This window comes from Ambystoma mexicanum, chromosome 10, assembly GCF_040938575.1.
Source record: "Ambystoma mexicanum isolate Mex_15411 chromosome 10, UKY_AmexF1_1, whole genome shotgun sequence".
NCBI lineage: Eukaryota > Metazoa > Chordata > Amphibia > Caudata > Ambystomatidae > Ambystoma > Ambystoma mexicanum.
The window spans coordinates 404,701,406-404,727,523 of NC_090932.1; the positions used below are offsets into that span (position 1 = coordinate 404,701,406).

The 26,118-nt window shown below is 48.0% G+C and overlaps 1 protein-coding gene across 1 annotated transcript in view; it reads left to right on the plus strand.

Moving 5' to 3' along the window:
• Positions 1–26,118, plus strand: part of LOC138491456 (calcium-activated potassium channel subunit alpha-1-like) — a 1,832,603-nt gene that overhangs the window by 392,737 nt on the left and 1,413,748 nt on the right. The window contains exon 8 of the mRNA XM_069617974.1: positions 13,176–13,352. Within this exon, the coding sequence (XP_069474075.1) occupies positions 13,176–13,352 (177 nt within the window). The remainder of the gene's footprint in view (positions 1–13,175; positions 13,353–26,118) is intronic.

Below are 26,118 nucleotides of genomic sequence, written 5' to 3' on the forward strand. Positions count from 1 at the left end.
ACACCTGAGTACAGCTCGGGGGAGGTGCAGCCAGAGACACCCCTTGAGAGCACGACCTGCAGCACTTGTGGGTTCTCACCCACCACCACACCACGTCCCTCACTGGTGGTTGGTCGGCCCTCGGACCCCTCCTGGGTCTGCACCATCTCCACAACCCCAGCAGTATCAGGTGCGTCTTCCCCTGCAAAGACATAAAAACAAAGAAATGGAAACAGGCATTAGCACCATGGCACACAATGAGGGCTGAGAAGCAAGAGAACCAGTACTTGATTGACACATGTCCCACATGACTAAAACCCTCCCATGCATGCACCCTCACTGCATATGAAGGGCAGGCAAATGGCACACACTGATGACACCAAGATGGAAGATGAACACATTTTCTGCATGCTGCCTGGCAGTGACATCACACATTGGCCTGTGATTGCCAGGTGAAACACACATGCCATCACACAAATGGCATGTACCATTGCTATTGAGTGAAGATGGAGAGGAGGGCAGCACCTATTCATTCAGTCCAGTTCCTGCATGTAATAGCTTTTCTAATTCAAACAGGTCAGATTTTTCACCTGGAGCTGCCAGTCCAAAATGGTCCAATTGCACAGGGACATGTGTGAACAAATGATATCCAGGTAACAAAGTCACTCCACTTTACCATAGCCATGTCAGACATGTGACTAGAGGACTGCGAAATGCCTAGTAAAAGTAGTGGAATGCAAACAATATGACTGAATGAACAGTGAAAAATAAGCACCAATGTTGTGGCAAGGTGACACTTCAAGGGCAACTGGCGTGCAGTTGGGCTAGATGTCTACTGTTGGCAGAAGGGATACTGCTATGGCCAAATGCAGCTGCGCAGGATGTATTGCATGAAGCACATGGCTGACCCATACGACTAAGGCGCACACACTCTCACCTGGCACACAAACAGAAGCCCTCACACACACACACCATGCACATGGATGACACACACATGCATGTGCACTCACCGGACAATGCCTCGTAATCAGGCAGATCTCTCACGCCTTGGATCTGTTCCTCCGTGACATAGGTCCCAGCGACTGACTCATGTGGAGTGAGTTCCATGTCTACTACTGGAGACCCACCTCCAGTCACTAGAGTTGCGGCATGACTTGAGGCCAGCTTACTCTTTGCCCTGCGCTTTAGGTCATTCCAGCGCTTATAGCAATCATTGGCTGTGCGCCTCACGATTCCAAGGGCACTTACGATGTCCGTAACGGTCTGCCAGTGTGCCAGGCCTTGTGCAGGTGTGGTCTTGGATCCTGCAACAATGACCATCTCGTTATTATGTGCGGACACATACTCGACAAGTGCATTCAGTTCGTCATCCGTGAAGCTGGGCTTCCTCGACGGGCCGGACTGTGTAGCCGTGTCTGGGGCATCAGCCTGTGCCGGACGAGCACCCTTCCTCTTCCGCTTGGAAGGTGGTGGTGATCCTGAGTGTCTTGCGCCGCTCTGGACACTAGGGGCAGGAGCCCTGGTGGACTCAGGAGTGTGGGATTGCACACTCAGCATGGGAGTTGGTGCAGGCATTGGCTCAAGTGTAATGGTGTCAGGGGGAATGTCAGCAGGATGGACTAGGACCGACACTGTCCTGGCTGGGTGTGTGAGAGCTGGGGTGGATGGAGCCGCAGCTGCCCCTGCAGCCTCTCCGCCCTGCCTACTTGGGGCAGCAGATGACCTTGCTGCCCCAGATGCACGTGGCATGATGACATCAACGTGCACCAGCGCATGTGTCATAGGCCTGCTGACCTGGATGTCAGCCATGGAGTCAGCCAGGTCTGGTGCCACAATGGGCTGGTCCAACAAGGGCTGAGCATGGATGGTGTCAGCCACATCAGCCTCAACGGGAGGGGGGGGACTATGGGTGCCCTTGACTGGTCCTCCACACATGGGGGGACAGGCTCACCCTGCAAGTAACGACCACGTCCCCTACCGGATCCACCACGGCCACCACTTGTGGCTCTTCCACCTTTGCCACCCTTACGGAATCCTCGCCTCCCAGCCATGGCACTGATGTTAATGTGCGTATGGGAGTGGCTGTAAACTATTGTCCTGGGCAATTGGGGGTCAAAGGGGTTGGGTACCAGATGGTAATTGTACCCTAGTGCTCTAGCAAGGCTGAATGTAACCCCTGGGGAAAGATGACGGGTCACGCTACGCACAGGAGCCCCAAAAAAGGGAGATGACGTGCACGCAACCCCTCCTAGACCACGTGTGCAGAAAGAAAAACCTGCACTACGCTGTGGCACCCAGTAACACAAGAATGAACGTATGCGTGTCACACGCAGCCTAGAATGACCTCTGAAGGGGTAGGCTACACACGGGGCAAGCACAGATGTTAGATACGTGCGTGACTCACCGTCTGCCAGGTAAAAGAGCGTGATAAAGGAGCGCGTTTGGTTGGCAACACCCCCGCCAAAAGAAGATTTGTACGCTGTCTGAGGAGACAGGACAACAGTAGAAGGGAACACTGTTTGAGGGAACAGGCCCAGGTAAACCAGTAAAAGAGAAAAAAGAGAAAAAGCTGTCAGAGGTAACAGGGAATACGAACTTGAAACGCCATGAAGTAAATCGCGTGTGAAACGACAAGAAGTACAGAATTCACCCACTCGCTCTCCACGAAAAGCACGTACAAGGAAATGGTGTTCTACACGTACCTTTTATACAGGCCCACACGTCCAGCGTCACTTACGTGCCGTGTACGCGCTAGGGCCATTTCCACCAATTACACGCTTTGTCACTTCTGCGTGTAGGGCCATTTCCACCAATTACACGCTTTGTCACTGCCGCGTGTACGCGCTAGGCCCATTCCCACCAATTGCACGCTTTGACACTCGGACGTGTCTTTCATTTTTTTCACACGCAACATTTTCAAACGTGTGCCCAATTCAACGTGCACGTGACTTCATAGACGCGCATACGCTGGCGACGCGTTTACGCGCTAAGGGCCTTTCCTCGAATTACACGCACACGTGTTGGATTTTTCACGTGCCAAATCACTCCGTATCAAGCTGGCCACGCGTAAGCACACGGAAGACCACGCTCCTGCCCAGAAGGCCAAACTACTGCCCCCCAGAGCCCCGAGCACGCTCCCACCTGCCATCTGCTGCTGCCTGACTGCCTGCTGCCCACGTGCACTGCCATTTGCTGCCTGCACATCAGCCAGGGGTGCTGTTGCTGTGACCACCCCTGCAGGAACCGAAGACTCCCGACTGGGATTCCATCGCTCCACAGCCGAGCCCCAGGACCCAGTTGCCCACCCACTCCTGCCTCTGGGGTTGTCATGTCGGGGCAAACACCATCTGGGACCACTGACAACCCCCGGCCAGAGAGGCAGAGGGGCACCAGCTTCAGTGCCACCGAAGTTGGTGTCCTGGTGGAGCAAGTCCTGGGGCAGTATGATGCCCTCTTCGGAAGTTCCCGCGCCGACAAGGAAGGACGGACTCGGATCTGGACTGACATCGTGACTGCCATCAACGCGGAGGGGGTGGCAGTCCGCGACTTACAACATGTCAGGAAGCGCTGGGAGGACTTCAGGTCCAGGACCCTGAACAAGGCCCGGCGCCTCTTGAAGGCAGCGGATGCCAAGGGGCGCCGGGGCCACTTGTCGGAAGAACAGATGAGGGTCCTGGAACGCATATCCCCAGCGCTCCACGTCCAGGTCCTAGAGAAGCAGACCCGTCTGGAGTCGAGCGGTGAGTGTACATGCATCCTGATTGTGAGCAGTGCGTGTGGTGATTATTCGGTAGTGTGCAGGTTGCACATCTGTTTGTATGGGGTCGAGTATGGGTGGGGGTGTACAGGGCCGTGGGGCTGACACATGCGAGGGCTGTAATGTGTGAGACATGGATGGTGCTTGTGTGTGTAGGCTTGCATGCCAAATACAGTTGTGTGGGCACACATGTTTGGATGAATGTGTATGTAAGTAGACATGTCCATGATGTCACGCATGTATGTTGTTTTCGGCTGCATGTATCAGCACTGTGTACATGTGCATGTGTGTGTATTTGACAAGGGTGCAACAGTGATGCAACATGGATGCATGTGACAGCGGTATGTGGAAGCCTGATTGGCAGATGTGACATGGATGCCCGTCTGAACAGTGCGACACTTGGCAGAGGTGTACACATGCATGCAAGTGTGGTGGTGTGTGTACATGTGTGGTGCACTTCCTGTGTTGCATGTGATGTCGGGCTCACCTTTGGCTGCTCATGCTGTTGTATGTGTAGGGATGGTGTTGGCAGTTGCGATATGGCTGTGGTATGGCTCATGTGTGCGAGTTGTAATGACATGTGTGTTGGGGATTGTGATGACATGTCTGAGGTTTGCCAATGCCACTCATGTGCAACTGTCATGTGTGTATGTGTCCATTGTACAGTGCCCTGATGCCTGTGTTTTGTTTCTCCCTTTCTGCAGCGTCAACTGATGAAGAGGGCGGAGAAGGTGCTGTGGAGCACAGCGGCGGGGATCCCACCGCCAGCCGGAGATGCAAGGCCCGGCTCCCCTCCCGTGTTGTCATCTCGTCAGGGAGTGAGGAGTCCGGTGCCGCGTCCCAGGCCGCAGCTGCCGGGGGGAGGTCCAAGAGGCGGAGGTTGGAGTTGGACTCCTCGGCAGCAGAAGGGGCAGCTGGGACCCCACAGGGCCCAACAGGGGAAGATGGCACGGAGTCATCCAGGTTGGTGGGGGGTTTGGTGGAGGAGGAGGCCGTGCAAGCACCAGAGACGGGGTCTGGAGGTGGGGATCCCACTGGTGCTAGTGGTGCAGTGCAGGACCAGGGACAGGAGGCAGCACAGGCCGCCTCGGAGGTGCCTGTGTGCAATCCTGTCCCCGATCCTGTCCCTGCATCATCTTGCACCAGCAGGGATGCCTACGTCCAGACCCGTTTTCTGGCAGGGGATGAGCTGACGTCAACTGGCCTTCCTCTGCCTGCGGACGTGGCTATCCAGGTCCGGGTTGAGCCTGTCCTGGCTGGTGTGGCGTTGCGTCAACGGGCCATGCGAGGTGACCTGCAGTCTTTTCATGGAGAGACTGCACGTCATCTCGAATGGCTCGTTGACCACGTCAGCCTGCTGGGACAGGTCACCCAGGCCGGATTCCTCCGTCTGATGGGGCTTGCTGCGACCCCCTCCTCAACTGGACCCCCTACGCGCCAGTCGTCCTCTGTGCCATCTTCCCACCCATCAGTCACCTGGGTGCCCTGTGGAGCTGCCTCTGACGGTGCGGCCAGGCTGGTGGAGGAGGCATCCCTGCCACAGTCGGGAGTCGGACGTCCAGCAGGGGTGGCCACATCAACAACTGCACCCCAGCCGGCGGAGGATGTGCAGGCAGCAGGAGGCAGTGCACGGGCAGAGGCACAGCAGCAGCAGCAACGTGGTGGGAGCCATGAAGGCTCGGGGCCTTCAACATCGGAGGGGCAGGCATCGGCCGGAGGGCAGGTTGACCCAGGACGGGGTGTGTCTTCTGTGTGGCAGCGGTTGGGACAGCAGATAGGTGCGGAGCGGCGGCGGGCAGAAGAGGCGCGGCTCACAATGGTCAGGGCGGAGAACTCCATGCGGAGGGCCCTGAGGCGGGCCGAGTGCCTCGAGGCAATCCGCAGGGGGTTGGAGGAGGACACAGCGTCGTCCCTGCGGACCCTCGGGGCCATGGAACAGGACCGCCTCCGGGACATCGAACAGGAGTTCGATGATGCCCTGGCCCGGAACACCACGGAGTGAGCCGCTGGACTTGCCCGCCGCCTTTGTATATAGTTCTTTAGTTTTATGTTTCCTTTGTTTGTTCTTATGATTTGGAGTCGACGGACACTGCTCCACTTTTTGTATATAGTTGCATTTTAGTTAGGGTTTTTTGTAGGTTTCCTTTGTTCAGTTGGGCTCATGGACCCTTGGATGTTTTGTACATAGTTCTTCATTGGATTGATTTTATTTTTCATTAGACTTTGACCAACATTTTTTTGGATTAGGATTTGGTGTTTTTATTTATTTTAAACAGACATGCAGCTTATCTTTTTTTCATTGCCATTGTAGTTTGTTTCATTTCTTTTGCATTTCTTTTTTTTTAATACAATTTTGTTTTCATACTTCACTGTGTGGTATCATCTCATTGGTTTCATGCATGTCATGTTGGGTGTTTTCCCATTCAATTGCAACCATTGTGTGTGACGGACATGGGTTCATTAGCTTTATGAACATTGGGGGTGTAACATGTAATTTCCATTTCCATGTGGGTGAATGGGTTACTTGGTAGGGCTTTTTGGCTGTGGACGCTGACCATAACGCACATGATTGGGGATTGTGAGGACCTGGTGGAGGCTGCCCATGGTGGCTGGGGGGTGGGGGTGGTGGGAGACATGAGTGGGGGCCTGGTGGAGGGTGCCCCTGCACTGCTGGGGGGTCGGGGTGATAGGGGACATGGGTGGGGGCCTGGTGGAGGGTGCCCCTGGTGGCTGGGGGGTGGGGGTGGTGGGAGACATGAGTGGGGGCCTGGTGGAGGGTGCCCCTGCACTGCTGGGGAGTGGGGGTGGTGGGAGACATGAGTGGGGGCCTGGTGGAGGGTGCCCCTGCACTGCTGGGGGGTGGGGGTGGTGGGAGACATGAGTGGGGGCCTGGTGGAGGGTGCCCCTGCACTGCTGGGGGGTGGGGGTGGTGGGAGACATGAGTGGGGGCCTGGTGGAGGGTGCCCCTGCACTGCTGGGGGGTGGGGGTGGTGGGAGACATGAGTGGGGGCCTGGTGGAGGGTGCCCCTGCACTGCTGGGGGGTGGGGGTGGTGGGAGACATGAGTGGGGGCCTGGTGGAGGGTGCCCCTGCACTGCTGGGGGGTGGGGGTGGTGGGAGACATGAGTGGGGGCCTGGTGGAGGGTGCCCCTGGATGCTGGGGGGTGGGGGTGCAGGGGGACATGAGTGGGGGCCTGGTGGAGGCTGCCCATGGTGGCTGGGGGGTGGGGGTGGTGGGAGACATGGGTGGGGTCCTGGTGGAGGGTGCCCCTGGTGGCTGGGTGGTGGGGGTGGTGGGAGACATGAGTATGGGCCTGGTGGAGGGTGCCCCTGGATGCTGGGGGGTGGGGGTGGTGGGAGACATGAGTGGGGGCCTGGTGGAGGGTGCCCCTGCACTGCTGGGGGGTGGGGGTGATAGGGGACATGGGTGCAGGCCTGGTGGAGGGTGCCCCTGGGGGGTGGGGGTGGTGGGAGACATGAGTGGGGGCCTGGTGGGGGCTGCCCCTGCACTGCTGGGGGTGGGGGTGGGTGGGAGACATGGGTGGGGGCCTGGTGGAGGCTGCCCCTGGTGGCTGAGGGGTGGGGGTGGTGGGAGACATGAGTGTGGGCCTGGTGGGGGCTGCCCCTGGTGGCTGGGGGTGGGGGTGGTGGTAGACATGAGTGGGGGCCTGGTGGAGGCTGCCCCTGCACTGCTGGGGGGTGGGGGTGGCGGGAAACATGAGTGGGGGCCTGGTGGAGGGTGCCCCTGCACTGCTGGGGGGTGGGGGTGGTGGGAGACATGAGTGGGGGCCTGGTGGAGGCTGCCCCTGCACTGCTGGGGCGTGGGGGTGGTGGGAGACATGAGTGGGGGCCAGGTGGAGGGTGCCCCTGGATGCTGGGGGGTGGGGGTGCTGGGTGACATGAGCAGGTGTGCAGGGTAGTCCCCTGTGGTGTGTGCTGCCTGCAGGGGCCGTGGAGGGTGTACAGGGAATACCTGGGAGCACACAGCCAAATCGCGTGTAGAATTTACCGCGCACAACTGAAATCCACGTACCCTGACAAATCGCGTGTGGAACTTCCCGCGCACCCCTGAAATCCACGTACCCGGCCAAGTCGCGTGTGGAACTTCCCGTGCACCCCTGAAATCCACGTACACGGCCAAATCGCGTGTGGAACTTCCCGCGCACCCCTGAAATCCACGTACCCGGCCAAATCGCGTGTGGAACTTCCCGCGCACCCCTGGAATACACGTACCCTGCTGTAATCGTGTGTGGCACTTCCTGCGCACCTCTGAGATACGCGTACCCTGCTCGCACGGGCCCAATCGCGTGTGGAACTTCCCGCGCACCCCTGGAATACACGTACCATGCTGTAATCGCGTGTGGCACTTGCTGCGCACCCCTGAAATCCACGTACCCAGCCAAATCGCGTGTGGAACTTCCCGCGCACCCCTGAAATCCACGTACACGGCCAAATCGCGTGTGGAACTTCCCTCGCACCCCTGAAATCCACGTACCCTGACAAATCGCTTGTGGAACTTCCCACGCACCCCTGAAATCCACGTACCCGGCCAAATCGCGTGTGGTACTTCCCGCGCACCCCTGAAATCCAGGTACACGGCAAAATCGCGTGTGGAACTTCCCGCGAACCACTGAAATCCACGTACCCTGACAAATCGCGTGTGGAACTTCCCGCAAACCCCTGCAATTCACATGCCCTGCCAATTCGCGTGTGAGACTTCCCGCGCACCCCGGTATACACGCACACGTATTTTTTGTCAGCGGGTGTCCGTGTTTGTGGGTACCCCTTTGCACGTCATTTGTCCTGGAGGGCCACAGTATGGGACATTCATCATGGCAGTATATAGGTGCTATTTTTTGGCGCACCTTTTGGCGCACATTTCTTACAGGCGCAGAGACCCTACCGCCTGCTTTCTTGTGGCGGTCGTGTTTGTGCCTGTGCGCTGGTTTGAGCGTGCGCTTTTTTGCCCTATTATATTCCATGAATACGTGTTGTAGGCGAGCATGTGGGCGTTCCGCGCACTTGTACCCTGTACTTCCCCCGTGACGCCCACATTTTGGCAAGTTGTTCCCCATTCCGAGTGTTACGCCCCGTGTTACGCCTACTTTTGTTGCGTGCGCCGTGCTATGTGCGATTTTCACTGTGGCCTGTGCGATTTTCGCTGTGACCTGGCGCACGCAGTTAGATGGCCTGTCCGCTAACGTGCGCCGCACACTTTTTTATCGCACATCCGATGGTTTTCTCGCGCACGGCCTTCCATGAATCGATGTGCGCTGCTTTTCGTGCGATTTTCGCACTTGCACTGCGATTTTCGCTATTCCACTGCGATTCGCACGTTTTTGGCCACTTGCGCTGCGCTAATTATTCCATGAATCGGCCTCTAAGTGTGCTGGCTGTGGGGTGGCCCTGATCATCCCTGAGTGAGTCCCTTCTTCTCTCATACCCAACCAGCCATACTCTTCCTTCGAGAGCATAGTTTTCAAGCTGGACATCTCTCCCACCTCCTCTCTGACCAATGCCACTATCTAGAGGCCACCTGGCTCTACCACCCTGTTCCTCTCTGAATGGGCTGATTTCTCCTCTTCTCTCCTCACATACACCTCTAAACCCCTTCTCCTGGGTGACTTCAACATTCACCTTGACTCCTCAATCACGGTATCCACTCTCTTCAGTGACCTCAGTGCCTCGCTCTGCCTCCTCATCCTCCCCTCTGGTCCTACCCACTCGCCTGGACACACAGTAGATGCCTCCTTCCACAATTATCTTTTGCTCTCCTCCGCACTCACCACCCCACTCTCTTGGTCACTCTCCTCTCCTGGGTCCTCTCTGCCATCTGACTGCACCTCCCCCAGCCCTCCTAATATCCTTTTGATGAAATGAGTGTCAGCTGCTGCTTTCACATCTACCTTCATCCCCCATATCCCCCACTGCAGACTCTACCTCTGACTCCGCTCTCACCAACCTCCATACTGTCATCACAAATACCCTTGACATTCTTGCCCCAGTCATGAGGATGCGCCTGAAACATTCCTCCAAGCGTAACACCTGGTATGACTCTGAACTTGCAGTTCAGAAATGCAACTACAGAGCTGTGGAACAGAAGTGGCAGACTTATGGCTCACCCTCTGACAAACTGGCCTGTTGCCTTCTCCAAATGCAATACCAAAACTCCATTCACTCCAAGAAAAGAGCCCACATCCAGGCTTGCATCTCTGGTGCATCCAACAACTAGGCTGAACTCTTTAAAATCTGCATGGAACTAGCAAACACTTCTGCAGTCTCCGCCTCACTTCTTCCCTCCCAGGCCCTCTGCAATGCACTGGCCATACACTTGACTGCAAAAACTCAGGACATCCTGAGAACCCTCGCTTCACTCCGCACTTCTCCCACCCCCCAGACACCTATGGTGTCCCATCCACCCTCTGTCTTTCTTTCCTCCTTCTCTCCTATCACATCTGAGGAGGTCACTAGAGCTGTCCGCTCTATGAATGTCTCTACAAACAGGTTTTCCCCTGTTCTTCCAGTACTATTAAGGACAATATTGGCTATCTTGCCCCTGCACATGCTGATTTCTGCAATCATTCTTTTGCTACTGGGTCTTTCCCCTCTTCCCTCAAGCACTGAATTGTGCGCCCCTCCTAAAAAAACGCCTGCAGACCTGTCTAGTCCGGCAAACTACTGCCCCATCTCAATGACCCACTTCCTTGCAAAACTCTTGGAGAAGCTGGTCTTTCCCCATCTTACTGAGCATGTTGGTTGCCTACACAACCATCAATATGGATTCCGAGCATCCAGGGGCATGGAAATTGCTCTTCTGAACACCTATGAGAATTTCCTTGCATCTCTTGATTCTAACTCTCCTGCTATTCTCATTCTTCTTGATGTCTCCTCTGCATTTGACACAGCCAACCACTCCATCCTCATAAAACCTCTCCACAATAACCTAGGTATCTCGGAGCAGGCAATGGACTGGCTGACCTCCTTCCTCAATGACTGTCCCTCCCAGGTTATCTTGGGCTATTTCTCCTCACCCGCCTCTGTCTCCACCTGTGGCATCCCCCAGGGCTCCAACCCTTCTCCCTGGTTCTTTAACTTCTATCTTGCTCTGCTTGGATATCTAATGTCCACCTTCACTCATTACTTCCAGTGTTATGCTGATGACACACAACTCTTCGTCAAACTTCCCTCTGATCCTCTCCTTACATCCTCCATCATTCCTGACTGCCTATCTGCCATCCAGTCCTGGTGTGCCTCCAACAATCTCTGCTTCAATGCCAGCAAGACTGAGATGCTTCCCATTGGGATTCCTGCTCCTTTTTTCCCTCACTCTGGCCACCCTCTATGGGTCCTCCGCCTCTCCTTCATCTGAAACAAAAAAACCTGGAGTCATCTTCGACTCCTTGCTTTCCTTCCTCCCTCACATCCAGGACCTTGCCAAGAAGGACCACTTTCCACTCCCACCTCTCAAAGGAATCTTTCCTTTCCTCACTTTCCCACAGATTGTCAATGTTGCTAGAGCTCTGGTATGCTCCAGGCTTGACTACGGCAATAGCCTCTTCCTTAATCTACCCTCTTCCTCTCCATGTCCCCTCCAGCTAATCCAGAATAGCGCTGCAAGACTTATACTTGGCCTCAAGCCCAGGAACCACATCTTTCCAGCCCTAAAACCTCTCCACTGGCTCCCAGTTGCTGCAAGGATCAAATTCAAATCCCTCTGCATCATCCGTACGGCTGTCTGGGGCTGGGACCAAGCTATCTACAACAGGATCTCACCCAATCCTCTCCCTCCATATCTTGACGTTCCCCCAGCACCAACTCTCTGCATGTCAAGCAATTCCCTAAACAGCAAGCTCTTTCCTCGGCTGTCCCCCTACTTTGGAACAGACTCCCACTTCCTCTTCTTCTTGAGCTGGATCTCCTCATATTCTGAAAGCTCCTCAAGACTTTATTTTTCACCTCCTCCGTCCCCCATCCCTCCTTTGCTAACGCCATAGTTGCTGAGATTGGTGACCAGGGCCTGTATGTGTCCCCCTGGGTCCTGGCCTGCCACCCCAAACACCTTCAGCCTCTGCCAACTTCCAGCACTTGCCCCGGGCACCTACTGGCCTGTGCTACCATAGTCCTGCACTTACTTCCTGGCAGTTGACCGCTCTTAACTAGTGATATCTGCCAGTCACTTAACAGCTGCTTAAACTTACTCCCTAGCACTTCTTTCTGTGTTACTCCTAGCACTTACCCCCCATCCCTTCTCTCTCTCTGCACTTGCACGGTCTGAATGCTCACAAAGCCTAGTAGGACTGCCTATTTCTTTCATTGTTATATTTGCCTTTCATTCCCATGCTCCCTCCCCGTTACCCTCTGAGCACTTTGAAACACAATTTACTTGATGTATAAGCACCTTACAAACACACAATAAATAAACCACCTTTGACAATGATTCTCCTGACATTGTTGAAACTCTTATACTTGAATACACCATCAGAGCATATAATCCATCAAATTCAGTATCAGAGAACAAACAGCAAGGACCCTTTTGTGATATCACCCTATAAAGGTGCAGATAGATAAGAGACCGTTCCGATGAAATGTGTAGCTTTCACCGCTCTCTGTGTTGTGTATTGCCCACATAAGATTCCTAGATTTTTCATTTGCACCCTGTTGGGAGGCGCCAGCCAATCATATTGCTCAGAGCGTGAACTATGTACAACGGTATGAGTCTGCGTTCTGACCATGTTGATCGCACAAACCTCCTGATTCCCACCATTTGTATTCCCCTATTATAAAAACGTAAAATCAACGTACCTGTTCTTCTGGTTTTGTTTCTCATGTTGCATCCTAGCTATTCTGGTACCTTTTCAGTCTTCCATACTATTGCTTAAAAGGCATATAGAGAGTCACCGTAGAAAGGGAAGCCAGACAAGACACATTTGTCCATTGTGAATGTGTGGGTGCTACTGAGAATTGAAGCCACTGGGTGAAGCTCAGTTAAGCCCTTTTCAAAGCATCTCCCTTAAGGTTATTATTGCCTATTTTCTATTGATATGGTTCTTCCAAACAATTGACGTCAGCTATAATTCACGACTGAAAATGCATAGTCTGTATATTCGCCCATTCATTCATGATGCATCAAATATGGTCTCACTTGTTAGCGTTTCTCTCACTCCCCATATGGCCTCCTATAACGGCATTAGTGCAATGACATGTGTGTCTGGATATTAAATCGCAAAGCAGCATATTTTTAAGTGACATTTGCATAATAGAACCCTCCCTCTCTGGATGAATGTTTCACAATACAAGACACAGACCACAGGCACAGGACAAAACGTGTGCATTTCATATACATTTGTTTCATCTGTTACCACGGTTACCGAATACCAGAATACATGTTTTAACACATGAACATATGTTTTTGTTAACAATTATTTTTTTCTTATCCACAGATAGAGAATTCGGGTGATCCATGGTTGAGTTTGGAGGAGTCCAACGCCCAGGTATTGTCCTATTTGGAATGCATTTACTTTACCCTAGTGACAATGGGGACCATTGGATTCGGAGACGTTTCTACTCGCACCATCCTGGGACACATTTTCCTCATCTTCTTCATCATCGGTGGCTTGGTAATTAGCTAATTTCTCCCATTTAACAAAAATAGTAATACGTTCTTGTCACTGCACTGCCACAAAGTTGCATACATATGGCTATTTTTTCACATAGTGCCTAATCATGTGTTTGTAGATACACAAGAATGTTTGTACACTCATTTATTTCAAGGTGAAAATCTCTTTCATTATGAGTGAAGTCGTAAGACACAAAAATTCAATACATTTGTATGCAGTGTTCTATATAGTAAAAAATGCATTACGCAAAAGAAAAGTGTTGTTGAAATGCATCAGGGTGTTTGATGGAATAAGCAAAATGCAATGTAAATCTACAATAGCAACAAAAGGATAGCTTCTATCTGTTTACAATAGTTCTCTTCTTTTAAATTAGGAAGCATAATCCTTGTTTCTTCCCATGAGTAATATAGCATTTCATCATCAATCACAATCCTAGTGTTTTAAGGGTTCTGCCAATTCCTTTTTCTTGTTTCCTTGGCTCACCATCTCTGGTCCTTTTTTTCTTTCCAATTTTTCAGGAGTCTTATCCTCTCGGATCTCCAGGTGCTTAATGCACCCACATGCAAGGCATGAGCAACTGTGAAGTCCTGATTAGCATAGCAGTGGAAAAAAAGGAACCTCCAATACTAGAGCAGCATTCTGAGTGAGTGTTGAGACATTACTTCAGATTTCTCATCACCGGCTTATTTCAGGGTCTTGGCATTAGGCCCCAATTCCCCATCTTCACCATCCTCCTGTAATAGTCAGAATATTTTTGTGACTAAGATGATCTCTCCTATTGATTCCTCTCTTTGCTCTCCAATCTTTGTTCTTTCCTGTACATTCTCGGAGCTGCATCAACTACTTGTTTTTCCACCATTCTCAGCTGAATCCTATTAGATCTTGGGGTTGTCTGTTCCAGATCCTGCTCTGCCTATGCTTTAGTGTTTCCCCAAACTTTGCCCTGATGCCTTCTTCCAAACTCTTCTCTCTAGCCAATATCTATACCACCTCTCACGCTGTAAATCCTCATACAGAAACCTACTGATGTTTCCTTTAACTTAAGACACTTTCATTTCTCCTCCAACTTCATTTTGATTTTTTCGTCCAACCTCCTTAACTCTCTAAAGTATCCTGATACTTTCTTCCAACATCTTTTCTTTCTCCAATGTTTACTCCAACCTCTTAGGGGCAGTTTGCATCCCGTTGTGTGAAAATATTCAAAGTATGTTAGTTCTTCTTTATTAAATTCACTTTGATGTGTACATTCATGCCAGCTTCTTCCGTCGCTCTGCACACATTTTTCAATACGTTGTGGTAAAAATTCAAGTTCAGCGCGATAAAAGGTGCAAACGTATTCCCTGCAGGATTGGCCCACTACAATGGGGAGGCAGCTTTGCTGATAGCCAAACAGTTCTATGCACCATGCTGGAGAATGCCTCAAATAATTGTGTTTTAAGCAAATACCTTATAGGCGATAGAGTTTGGGTTACAGGTAAGTATGAAGGCTGACTACTAATCCAGGGCACTGTAAACAAGCCTCAGAGCTTGCTTCTTCGAGAAAATAATTCACATTGTATTAAGTTGCTTAGCGGCCGCAGAGGCTGGCAGCACATTACAAACTACATATTCACAGGATCATACAGTAAGAAATTAACAGTCTTTGATAGTTTCGAGGTCAGGAAGCGTAGCTCATGGGTGCCGGGGAAAGGTAGTGAATGCACAATCATTTTTATAATTTGGCTTATTAGTTTATGAAGCTGGTCTACTGATGGTTTCAAAAGGCCCCTTGGCGGTTTCAAATTGCACCTTCGCACATGTGTGCCCGGGAAGAGGTTCGATGAGTTTCTAAGATGCAACATCAAACGGTAACTTGTCAATGGTTCGAGGCTCTTTCAGTGGCATGATCATTTGCATTCTCATGAGAAACGGATGGAGATGACCAACGGGAGATTAATAAAGTTCTGATGGTCATCCCAAATGTCTCAATGTTTTGGCACTATGTTTTGGGATTTGTGGGTTGGACTGTGATGTCACAGAAGAGGTTGAGGTTGGTGTGGAAAGTTTTGCAGGGCCCCCTCACTTGGAGGACTAACCTTATGTTGCAATGTGGTTTATGCTAAATATTTTGTATGATTATAAAAGCTTTTGTTTTTGGAGCGTATCTTTGACAGCGCATTTCATGCAGTTCTGTTCCGCTTTATGCTTGAATTTAGCTTTCCCAGCTTAAAGATGGTGTGACTTCTTGCATGGTGTACACTCCTTTTTTGGATTACTTTTGTAATTTTATTGGTGAGTTCAGAGGTGACCCGCTGTACATTTTTGGTGGCCTGTACAGGGAGATTCAACTTCCCAATCAGATGTGAGAACTCCAACCGGGGTCCCAGAGGAGTGCAGGACAGCGTTTGCAGACCAGTCCTAAGAGCTCAACACAGAGGAGACCATGCAGATACCGAGTTTGCAAAAGTATGCCTGGTCAGAAAGCTTGATATTCGCAGACAGTGTTATTGGCCTTTAAAGAAAGACTCTAGTGTCGAGAAGACTCGATAATCTCTGAAGAAGGATATGTCAGTGTGCCCGTGTATGAAAGCGCAGGGGGAGTTATTTTTTATGGTTTATCAGATGCACCCTCAAGAGGTGGAGGGTGATTTGTATTTGTATTTGTTTATTATTTGTATCATACACCTAACCCTGAGGTAACTGGGTGCTGGATAACTTAACAAGTTACACAAAAAGCATAATTACATGAGAGGACATAAGTAAGCAAATGGCGAAGGGTCGACCTGGTTTACTTTGAGGTCTGACCTTCCAAATAAATACAGTTAGGATGAGATTGTAGGAATATTAACAGAACAACGAGGCTGTGATGCAGGATGATTAGAGGTCATCAATTATTGGGCTTGTCAGTAAGCCAGAGTCAACGCAGGTTTTGAAGCATTGAAGGATGGTTCCAGTCTGATGGTGGTGGGTAAGGAGTTCCATAGGTTGGCAGCTTGTACAGGGAAGCTGGCTCCACCTGCAGTTTTGAGGTTGAATTTGGGAACTGTGAGGAGGTGAGTTTTGGCCAATCTGGTGGATCGAAAGCTTGGTGTAGTGAGAACTTGTCTGAGAGGTATTTAGGTGCGAAATTGGAGATTCATTTGTGGGTGATTGCCAGAGTGCGAATAAGATTCTGTCCCGCACTGGGAGCCAGTCAGATTTTTGTCTGTGGCAGGAGATGTGGCTGGATCTGGGGATGTTTAGTGCAGCTCTTAAGGAGTTATTTTGTAAGACTTGTAGTCTGTTGAGATTCAGTTCAGAAGTTCCTGAAAAAAGCATGTTGCAGTAATCTAATTTTGAGAGTGCTAGAGCTCTAGCTAACGTCATGCAGCTAGTAGGGGATAGATAGGATTACAGGCATTGATTAGCTTGTTTGTGTAAGCTGTTGATGAAGCGATAGCGCTCACTTGTTTTTTAGTGATAAGGTAGAATCAAGACAGACGCCTAATGTTTTTATCTCCTTTGCTACTTTGATTGTGTTCCCATCAAAGTTGAACGACATATACTGTGGGTCAAGTTTGTTAAGGCGAGCTTGGGTTCCTACAATCAGGAGCTCTGTTTTTTCATCATGGAGGCAGAGGCTGTGTGTCGCCATCCATGCCTGTATTTCAACGTAGATGTTGTTAATTAGCTTAGTGTCATCAGCGTAGCGTCCTGACAGGGTGATGAGATCCTGGGTGTCATCTGCGTAGTTTCTGTAGATGACACCCATGTTGTCAAGGTGGTCGAAGAGGAGCTTCGTGAAAATGTTGTATAAATTTGGGAATATACATGATCCTTGGGGTACCCCGCAGAGGATAGGGATTGTGGCTGTGGATGCAGAGTGTGAGAAGACTGGTGGTGCGGACAGATTGGAATGATTTTATACAAGTGGAGGCGTTAGTGGAAAAGGCTGCTGCAGAGCTTAAGTGTTCAGTGAGGATCTGGTGATCAACCAGATCAAATGCAGCAGAGAAGTCTAACAAGAGGAGAATGGCTAGTTTGCCTTTGTCTCTTGTCTCATCCATCTGTATTTTCAGATCCAGGAGGGCGGTTTCAGTGCCATGAATGGGCCGAAAACCTGATTGATGTAGTAAGTTGTTATCCTCCAGGTGTTTCTGAATTTGCAGATAGGTAACTCTGTGCAGAATTTTTAAGAGGAAGGGGACGGTAGTGATTGGCCTATAGTTTGTTGGTGTGTTTGGGTCTAGATTAGGCTTTTTTAGGAGAGGCATGACCCAGGCCATAGTAGTCAGAGATTTTAGGTCCACTTTCCCGATAGTGGTAAGTGGGTGGTGGCACATCTGCATTAGAGCACATGGTTGCGTAGCAACAGTAGCTTGTTTAATAAAGTGAAGTTATTGTGTTCTCTGTTTATTGTGGCTGTGGAAATTGCAGAATCAAACTAATATGTAAATATTGGAGGAGTTTTTTAGCATGTGCAAGGGGTACAGTTGAAGGGATGGAGGAGCAACCAAACCATAGGCACTTTAACATAGGGAATAATTGTTAAGGTGGTGGGCCTGTGCAGAGGGACGTTTGTCTATTAAATGAAACTAACAGGATGGGCCTGTGGAGTGAGTGAGTGAGTGAGTGAGTGAGTGAGTGTAAGTATATAAGAAGGAGGGTCACAAATACAATGGAGAGAAAGAGTACTCTAGAAATGTGGAAAAGGGTATAATCATGACATTTTGGTTTATGGACTCACCCCTTGATCATATGTGCAAATAATTGCTCCAATATCGCAATACAGTATGAAAATATCACTTTCCGTGAATGAATGACACAATAGGAAACTGTTATCAGGAATGGCACAGAGAGGGAACATTTCAAAAGGATATATTCAACAGCATGTATTCATACTTGTTAGCAACAAACAAAGGCGCAAAGCTTAAAAATAGACTGGATATTTTAGGTCTCTTGAAACTTTACAAAGAAACTTAAGTAGAGAAAAAGAAAGGATAATGGGAAGTGGAGAAGGCTACTGCAAGGCCCCTCCCTATGCATTGTGTCCATTATTAAAACCAGCTGCAGGATATACAAATCCTAGGCGAGCATCTCTAGACAGGCAGAAAACAAAGAAAAATAAGGCAGAGCCAGAACCACATTTGGAGGAAAAGAAAAGATCAGAAATAAGAAGTACTTAACATACAGTAAGAAAAACACATGACAGCAACTGGACTCAATATTTTGAGAAGCAGAAAAAGTAATGTAACGATAGAGAAAAAAGGGAAGTAACAGGGAAAAGGAGAGAACAGGCAGGGATAGACAGCAGGATGCATACAATTTAAAATCGATAAACGGGGACAAGACATGGAAGAGGATGAGCCAGACACAACAGAAGGTGATCACACTGCTTCAGGCTGGGAGCACAGTAGTGACACTGGCAGTAGGGATGACAAATGTGACCCTGTTGATTTAACCAGTGAGAGAAGAGGAAGGAGGAGGAAAGAAGGGGAAGAAGAAGGAAGAGAGGAACAAACAGTGAACTGGGGAAATAGGCTTTGAAGTAGAAAAGCAAGGATGGCAGTAGTAAAAAGACTGTGATTGGGGGATAGGCACGAAGCACAAACCCAGTTGCCTCTACTACAGATGACCCCAAGCCAGGTGCACTGTATAAATAAAATAAATACAAATGCAAAAGGGAAAGTACATGAGGAACCCTGGGAGATGATGGACAGGGATAATTTGGTCTACAGTTTTCCTTCACTAATGGAGAGGTCAGCAAGTGGGTAAATGTAGTCAAGAAGGAGACAGCAGGGATTCCATTGGCACCAGGTATATTAAGAGTTTATTGACAGTCCCGGTAAGGGAGCGTAGCTACAAGATTTGGCAGCAAGCAGGGTATGCACGGGTAAAATTATGCACGAACATACATGACAAGGCACCTTTCAACAATTATCGAGCTCACGTGTGGAAAGCTCTGAGAGAGATTTATACAGATACGTCAGATATGGGATCAATATTAGCATGTAAAATTAAGCCAGATGAGGACCCTGCAGAATACATATGATCAAAAGAAGAAATGTGGACACAAGAGAATACATAATCATGGGATGATAAGATACATTTATTCTATCACATTCTGGTGAGGTGGCTCACCACATATTTGGTATCACAAAATGGGCATTTTCCCTTATTTTTTGTTATTGGGGGATCAGTTTCCAATTGGGAAAAATTAGAAAGTTCAATATAGAACAGGGAAACTGATTACCCCTCTCTCCACCATAACAAATCTGACTGGTGACACATATTTAAAAACTAATTCAGATAACTGCATTATCCACAAAATTATCTTGGCGATATAAAAGACAAAATATATCCAAAATATATTTTATTACATATTAATACACATATATAAATTTATAGAAACACATCATCTAAAAATCCAGTATTTAAATCAATCAAGTCCAGAAAGTTCAAAAGAAGTTATTCTCAAAAACAAAAACTCACAACAACTCAATAAACAAATGAAAGAACACATACAGTAGGGTAAATCAATTGTGATTGTGTTGTTGTATATTCATCATCACTTATCGTTGATGGACACCTTAGCACCGCACAGGATATAACAATTCAATTACTTCCTATAAGGGTCGAAGATTACACATATTGTTCTCTATTTTAAAACGTACAATACAACAGAACTTAGTCAGACAGAAGCTTAGTTTAGCTTCTAATCGTAAGCAGACTTTATTATTTCTTAGTCTTCTAGATTGTTTTTTCCCTTTGCTAAAAAATACTCTAAAGGAATACCGTGCTCACACCCTGAATCTGAGTTGCAATTACTCAACCAAGACCAAAAAATGGGGTATACAAGACACATGCATTCATATAAGAAATATTTTCATCCTGAAGAAGGCCAAGAAAACTATTTTTGAAATGATACTAGAGATAGTATCTAATTGACAAAAATGGCCGAAACATGTTGACCATCTAGAAGACTAAGAATACAGAACAGTACAGATAAAGGAAAGAGCAGTGCCCCAGATGACACAAGGAGGACTTGGAAAAAGTTCAAAAGAAATTATGGTGAACAGGACCCAATGACGTGGAAATATTGAAAGTGGTGGGAGCAGTGCGCGTTAAGATAAAGGAAGGATCACTGCTACCACAATTGAAGCAATACCCCCTTTAATGAGAAGCCGATGAGGGCATATATGAGACACTGCATGCGCTAAGGTAGCAAGGCATAATCCAGCAATCCACATTACCATGCAACACAGCAATCTATCCGATTAATAAAATCAAAGTGTGGGGTGAGGAGATTCATACAAGGTCTCTGCCACATTAACAACATCATAGAAGCAGAATGTACACTTGTTCCAAACCCTGCAACAGTTTTCTGCAGCATCCCTGCAGAGGCATGCTGCAGTAGTGGATTTAAAGATTGCTTTCTTCTCAATTGACCTGCATCCAGATTCCAGGTACCTCGGTGCCTTTATGTATCGCAGGGCCAGATTTGAACACACAAGAATGCCCCAAGGGTACTGTGAGGAACCCAGCATATTTACCAGATTAATATGAATGGATTTGAGCAAGTAGCAAGTACAGTGATACAATATGTGGATAATCTTTTAGTGTGTAGTATAACAAAAGATGAGTGCAGGAAGGATTCAGTGACACTACTATTGTTGCTGGCTGACAAAGGGTAAAAAGTGGACAAAGAAAAATAGCAGTACTCTCAAACAGAAGTGGTTTACTTATGATGTGATATTGTATGAAATGGCATTCATAACATGCCTGTAAATGAGTGTTTCTAGGCGCAAAACAATATTTGGGGCAGATTGTATCAGCAGATGGGAGAAAAATAGCACTAGAAAGGGTTGAAGCAATATATAAAACACCCTACCTAAGACAGTGACAGAAATGCAACAGTTCCTATGTCTATGCAATTACTGCAGAGCATGGGATTCGGACTACTCCACATACACCAGGCCATTCCTCCAGGCACTTAAGGAAGCTCAGAAAAACAAAAGCAATATAAAATGGACAGCTGAGATGAATTAACATTTTGATTAACTCAAAAAGGAGCTGGCACATGCACCAGTGTTGGCCACAACCAATTACACTCAGATGGTAAAGTAATGACAGCCGTGCTGACATAAAAAAAGGGACAGGGACATAAACCACTGGTATATTACAGTGGATCAATAGACCCAGTGATGCAGTGGCACTTTCCTTGTGAGCAGGCACTTGCTGCTGCTACATTCACAGTTGGAAAGGCATCAACAATATTAATGGGATGCCAGTAATATTGTATGTGAAACATTCTTTGTTTTGAGTACTAAAAAGGTCCAAATCAACATTGACTACTCAGCGAGCATCAGAGTAAAAAATTATATTAAGAAACCCTGCAATAGAGATTGTAAGGTGCAGGTCAGACAACCTAGCAGAATTAATTGCAGAACCAATAGAGGAGGGAAATTGTACACATGATTGTGTAGCATGCATGGACAGGAATGAAGGGAACACCCTGATAAATGAAGAAATCATTGAGAGGCGGCCATGCACTTTATTGATGGGTTCTGAAGTACCGACCCAAATGCGGGTCCAAGGCATTCAGGTTCAGCAGTTGTTGGACACAAACATGGAATACATGAGGAAGGGGAATTTATAGTTTTCTCCCAAACACTACTGCCAGCACACTACCCTGCAGAAGCGGCAGAATTAGTGGCATTAAATGAGGCACTAAACATGTCTGAAGGACATGCAGTAGAAATATTTTTAGATTCTGCGTACATAACATCTACAGTGCATTCAGGACTACGAGATGGGAAAGGAGAGGGTTCAAGAGAAGTGATGGTATACCGGTACAACGTGCAGCTCTTTTGAGTAAATTATTGGAAATGATACCGCTCCCAGTAGAAATGGCAATGATAAAGTGCAAAGCCCATACAGGGGGGGCACTGTTTTATTTAATTGGACAACAAAAGAGCAGACAGAGCAGCAAAAGAAGCAGCAAATTTGCCAGAAGGGACACATGTCCTGTTCCCTGGTGAGAAGGAGAACATTCCACTTATAGCAGTGATGAAAGCAACCAAAGTACAAAATGCACTGCCAGAGAGATTCAATGCAACACCAATAGTGCAGATAATAGAATTACAGGGAGAAACACCAAATAATGAAAAAGAGGTTTGGAAGAAAAGAGGGTGTTCTCTGTCTCCAACAGACTTGATTTGGCAGCAAGACAGCACTGGCAAGGTGGTAATTCCAAAAAGGTTGTTCAATTTGGCACTGGAACAGCTTCAGTACCCCACCCACATATCGAAAGATCATGTGGCTCCGTGGATAAGTGAGGATTGTTGTGTGCCAAATTTGCATGAATGTGTGTCTGAATTTATAAACAATTATATGAATTCTCAAAGAGTTTTACCAGGTCACACTTAGAGTGGTACAGAGAACGTTACTGCAACTGGAAGAAGTGCCCTTCCGGCACTTGCATATAGACTATGTTGAAATGCAAGACAGATGTACCTCTTCAGATACATGCTTACTGTGGTGTGTCCATTTTCACATTGGCTTGAGGCTGGTCCATTTGCCCATAATGATGCCCATTCAGCGGCAAAATTCTTGGTAAGGAAGGAAATTACAAGGTGGGGGATCCCAGACAAAATTCGCTCTGACATTGGTCAATATTTCGCAAATGATTTGATTGGCGAAATAACTGCCCTTCCCAGAACACTGCACAGGCTATATACCATTTACTGCCCACAAGTCAATGGTGTGGCTGAGAGAATACATGTCCTATTAAAAGAACACTTGGCTAAGCTACACAGACGCTTGGTAAGACATGGTTTTACTGCTTACCTCTTGCTCTCCGTGCTAGCAAAACTTGTCTTGACAAGACCATCATCTCACTCCTCACAAAATTGTTACTGGCCAGAGAATGCATGAGCCCATCTCACTGGCACATACAATTTCTGATGCTAACTCTTTTTCTAACATCTTGGGGGAGGAATTTCATATGTACCTCACAGATCTTAAAAAATTGCTTGCATATATGTCCCAACAGACAAATCCAAGAATACAGACAGAGCAAACAAGTGAAATAAACAGTGGCGAGCAGGCAAGGGAATTTCCACAAACAGCACTTCTTTACCCTGGGGATAACATTTGTATAAAGAATCATGTCAGGAAGTGGAAGGAAGAGAGGATTACTGGTCTGCATACCGTGACATATTCAACAGCTGCCAAAGTTGAAGGTCGCAGAGGATGGGTTCATTTCACTGATGTGTGCAGGGACAAGAGGACCAGCTCCCCCGGAGAAGAGGGGCAGAGCGCAACATGATGGAGGGTATACACCAGCTTTCATGAACTTTTTCTCAGCAATAAAGTTTTATAGAAGACCAGCAAGGGAAAAAGGATAGGGTGTTTTGCAGGACAATGTTCTTATAAACAGACGGAAAAGAAATGTCTGTTCTATGAAATGTAATAATATTAACGAGCATATTATTATGTTTTTTTTTAAAGAAAAACTGGTATACAATCAGACATTGGTATGAAGAGAGGCAACTTAAATTTGTGAAATGAAGTGGAGTTCCATCATGACACTGAAATGGGGCAGGAGATAATATCCAGACATGTTTGGTATGATGAAATGTTAAGTGTGGGAAGAGAAAGTGTGAACAGCACATGTTATGTCTGCTCACTCATCTCACATGTGATTGAGCCCCCAAACCTTTCCTGCCTCAGGCTGTATCATATGAGGAAAGTGGATGCCTAATGCACCTATCCCTCTGCAAAACTAGGGGTCTATTTCAAGGAACAAGTGTTTCTGTCCAGTGGGAGGATAAAGGGGAAGATGTCTACACAGATAATTACATGCACCTTGACAGAATGGCCGAAAAAAGAGAAATCAAAAAGACAATAGTAGAATATATAGCAGACAGCACTAAAACAAGGGAGCACATGATTAGAGAACACAAATGACTGCAGTGTGTGCATAAAGAGGGATGCAGCAATCCCTGGTGTCACACAAGACTATTAATGAGAATAAAAGGAGCAGTGTGGTACAGTTGCCAAAGGGAGGGGGAGTAATGCAATGTCATGCTGAAGGATTGGTGCGATGTGAACAAAATGTGGTGTCCAAAGTAAACAATAGCTGAAAGTCAGTGTGGGGGAAATATGTACATTCATTGACTTGGATAGGTGAAACACACTTAAAGATCTTTGCACGATTTCCTTTGTGTTTCATGTGGAGTGGGTCAATCCATTTGGGAAATAATACTGGCTGTGTCATGGTGATGAGGATGGTGGTGCTGATGCAAGGGACAGCTGTAAGAATGGATCTGTGGTGGGCATGCAAATATAAGGCCTATGTCCAGCTTCCTCCTGATTAGAGTGGGGTTTGTGTGATCGTTACACTGCACAGTCTTGCCCAGGTGGAGCCCCAAAACAACAGCAACATTGGGCTTTCGCTGAAAGAGCAGTCAGTTATATTGAAGGAAAAAGTGGTGCAGCAAGGAAAGGAGTAAACTATGTGAGGATTGCTAAATAGACAAACGACAGTGAATAACTATTGGTCTGCAAAGAGTTCAACCAGTGTGGCAGCAGTTCCTGCTGAGTTTTGACTGTTCTCCAAGGCAACCACTTTTTTCATGTCTTTACTGCTTGCGCGTGTGCAAAATGCAGCTAATGCTAACTGGCTGCAACTGACCAGGTACCAGTGACTGAAACTGGCAATTCAACAGCTAAGGGCCTAAATGCAGTAAAGGAAGAGTTAAGGGCACTGTGTTTGGTGGCACTTCAGAATAGGTACATGTTGGGCCTTCTCACTGCCATAAAGGGAATAGTTTGCGCCAAAATTGGGAGCAGCTGTTGCACAGTAGTGCCCATTGGGGAAGCATCAAATGAGACATGGAGAGCAGCTATCAATGAGATACAGACACTCCATGAGAAGATGACAAATTAAGCTAATGGACTGCAGTCAAACAACTGTCTGTACACTCTCTTCATCTGGGTGCGCGCTTGGCCCTCTGGAGTATTTAAAGTGACAGTCCCCGCATTGATATTCATGCTCATCACCTTCTGCACAAGCAAAACTATTCTGAGACTTTATACTAACACAAGAGTGGAACATTTATGCTGTCACTGAATGTTGATGTGGTGATCAAAATAGGCCCATTAACAGACTAACCAAGGGTGAAACAATTGATGCTAATGTTGACTGGGTTACAACACAACCAAGAGATGTAGAGAACTATGAGGCCTATTGGATTTCATATGATAAGTATGGTTTGGAGTGTTTACTGATAGGTGGATCATTGGAAGACTGGGAGGAAAATGGAGGAGATATGACTAGACTAAAAAGAGTATGTACCACTTAAAAGAGAGCATCAGATTGAGGGTTGGGGGAAGAAATGTGTTAGTTATTGATGGATCAATAAAAGGGGGGAATAATGTGGTAAAAATGCAAGTTCAGCGCCATAAAAGAAGGCACAAATCTATCAGCTAAAGGATTAGCCCACTAAAAAGGGGAGAGGGTTTGTTGATAGCCAAACAGTTCTATTGTAGTAGCTGGAGTAGCGGCAGAGTAGCAGTCTTTGGCTACCACTCCATACCTGAAGTCTTTCTCCAGTGTTCATTGCAGCAATTGGAGGATCTGAGCTACAAAAACCTTCCAGCTGGAGAGCGGCCATGGATTAGCAGCAGATTAGCAGTCTTTGTCAGTCTATGGCTGTTATGGACGCTACAGACATCACCGGCGCCGCTTTCAGCATGGCCATTGAGGAGGAAGGCCGATGTCTTCGGAGCTCTCAAACTCGCC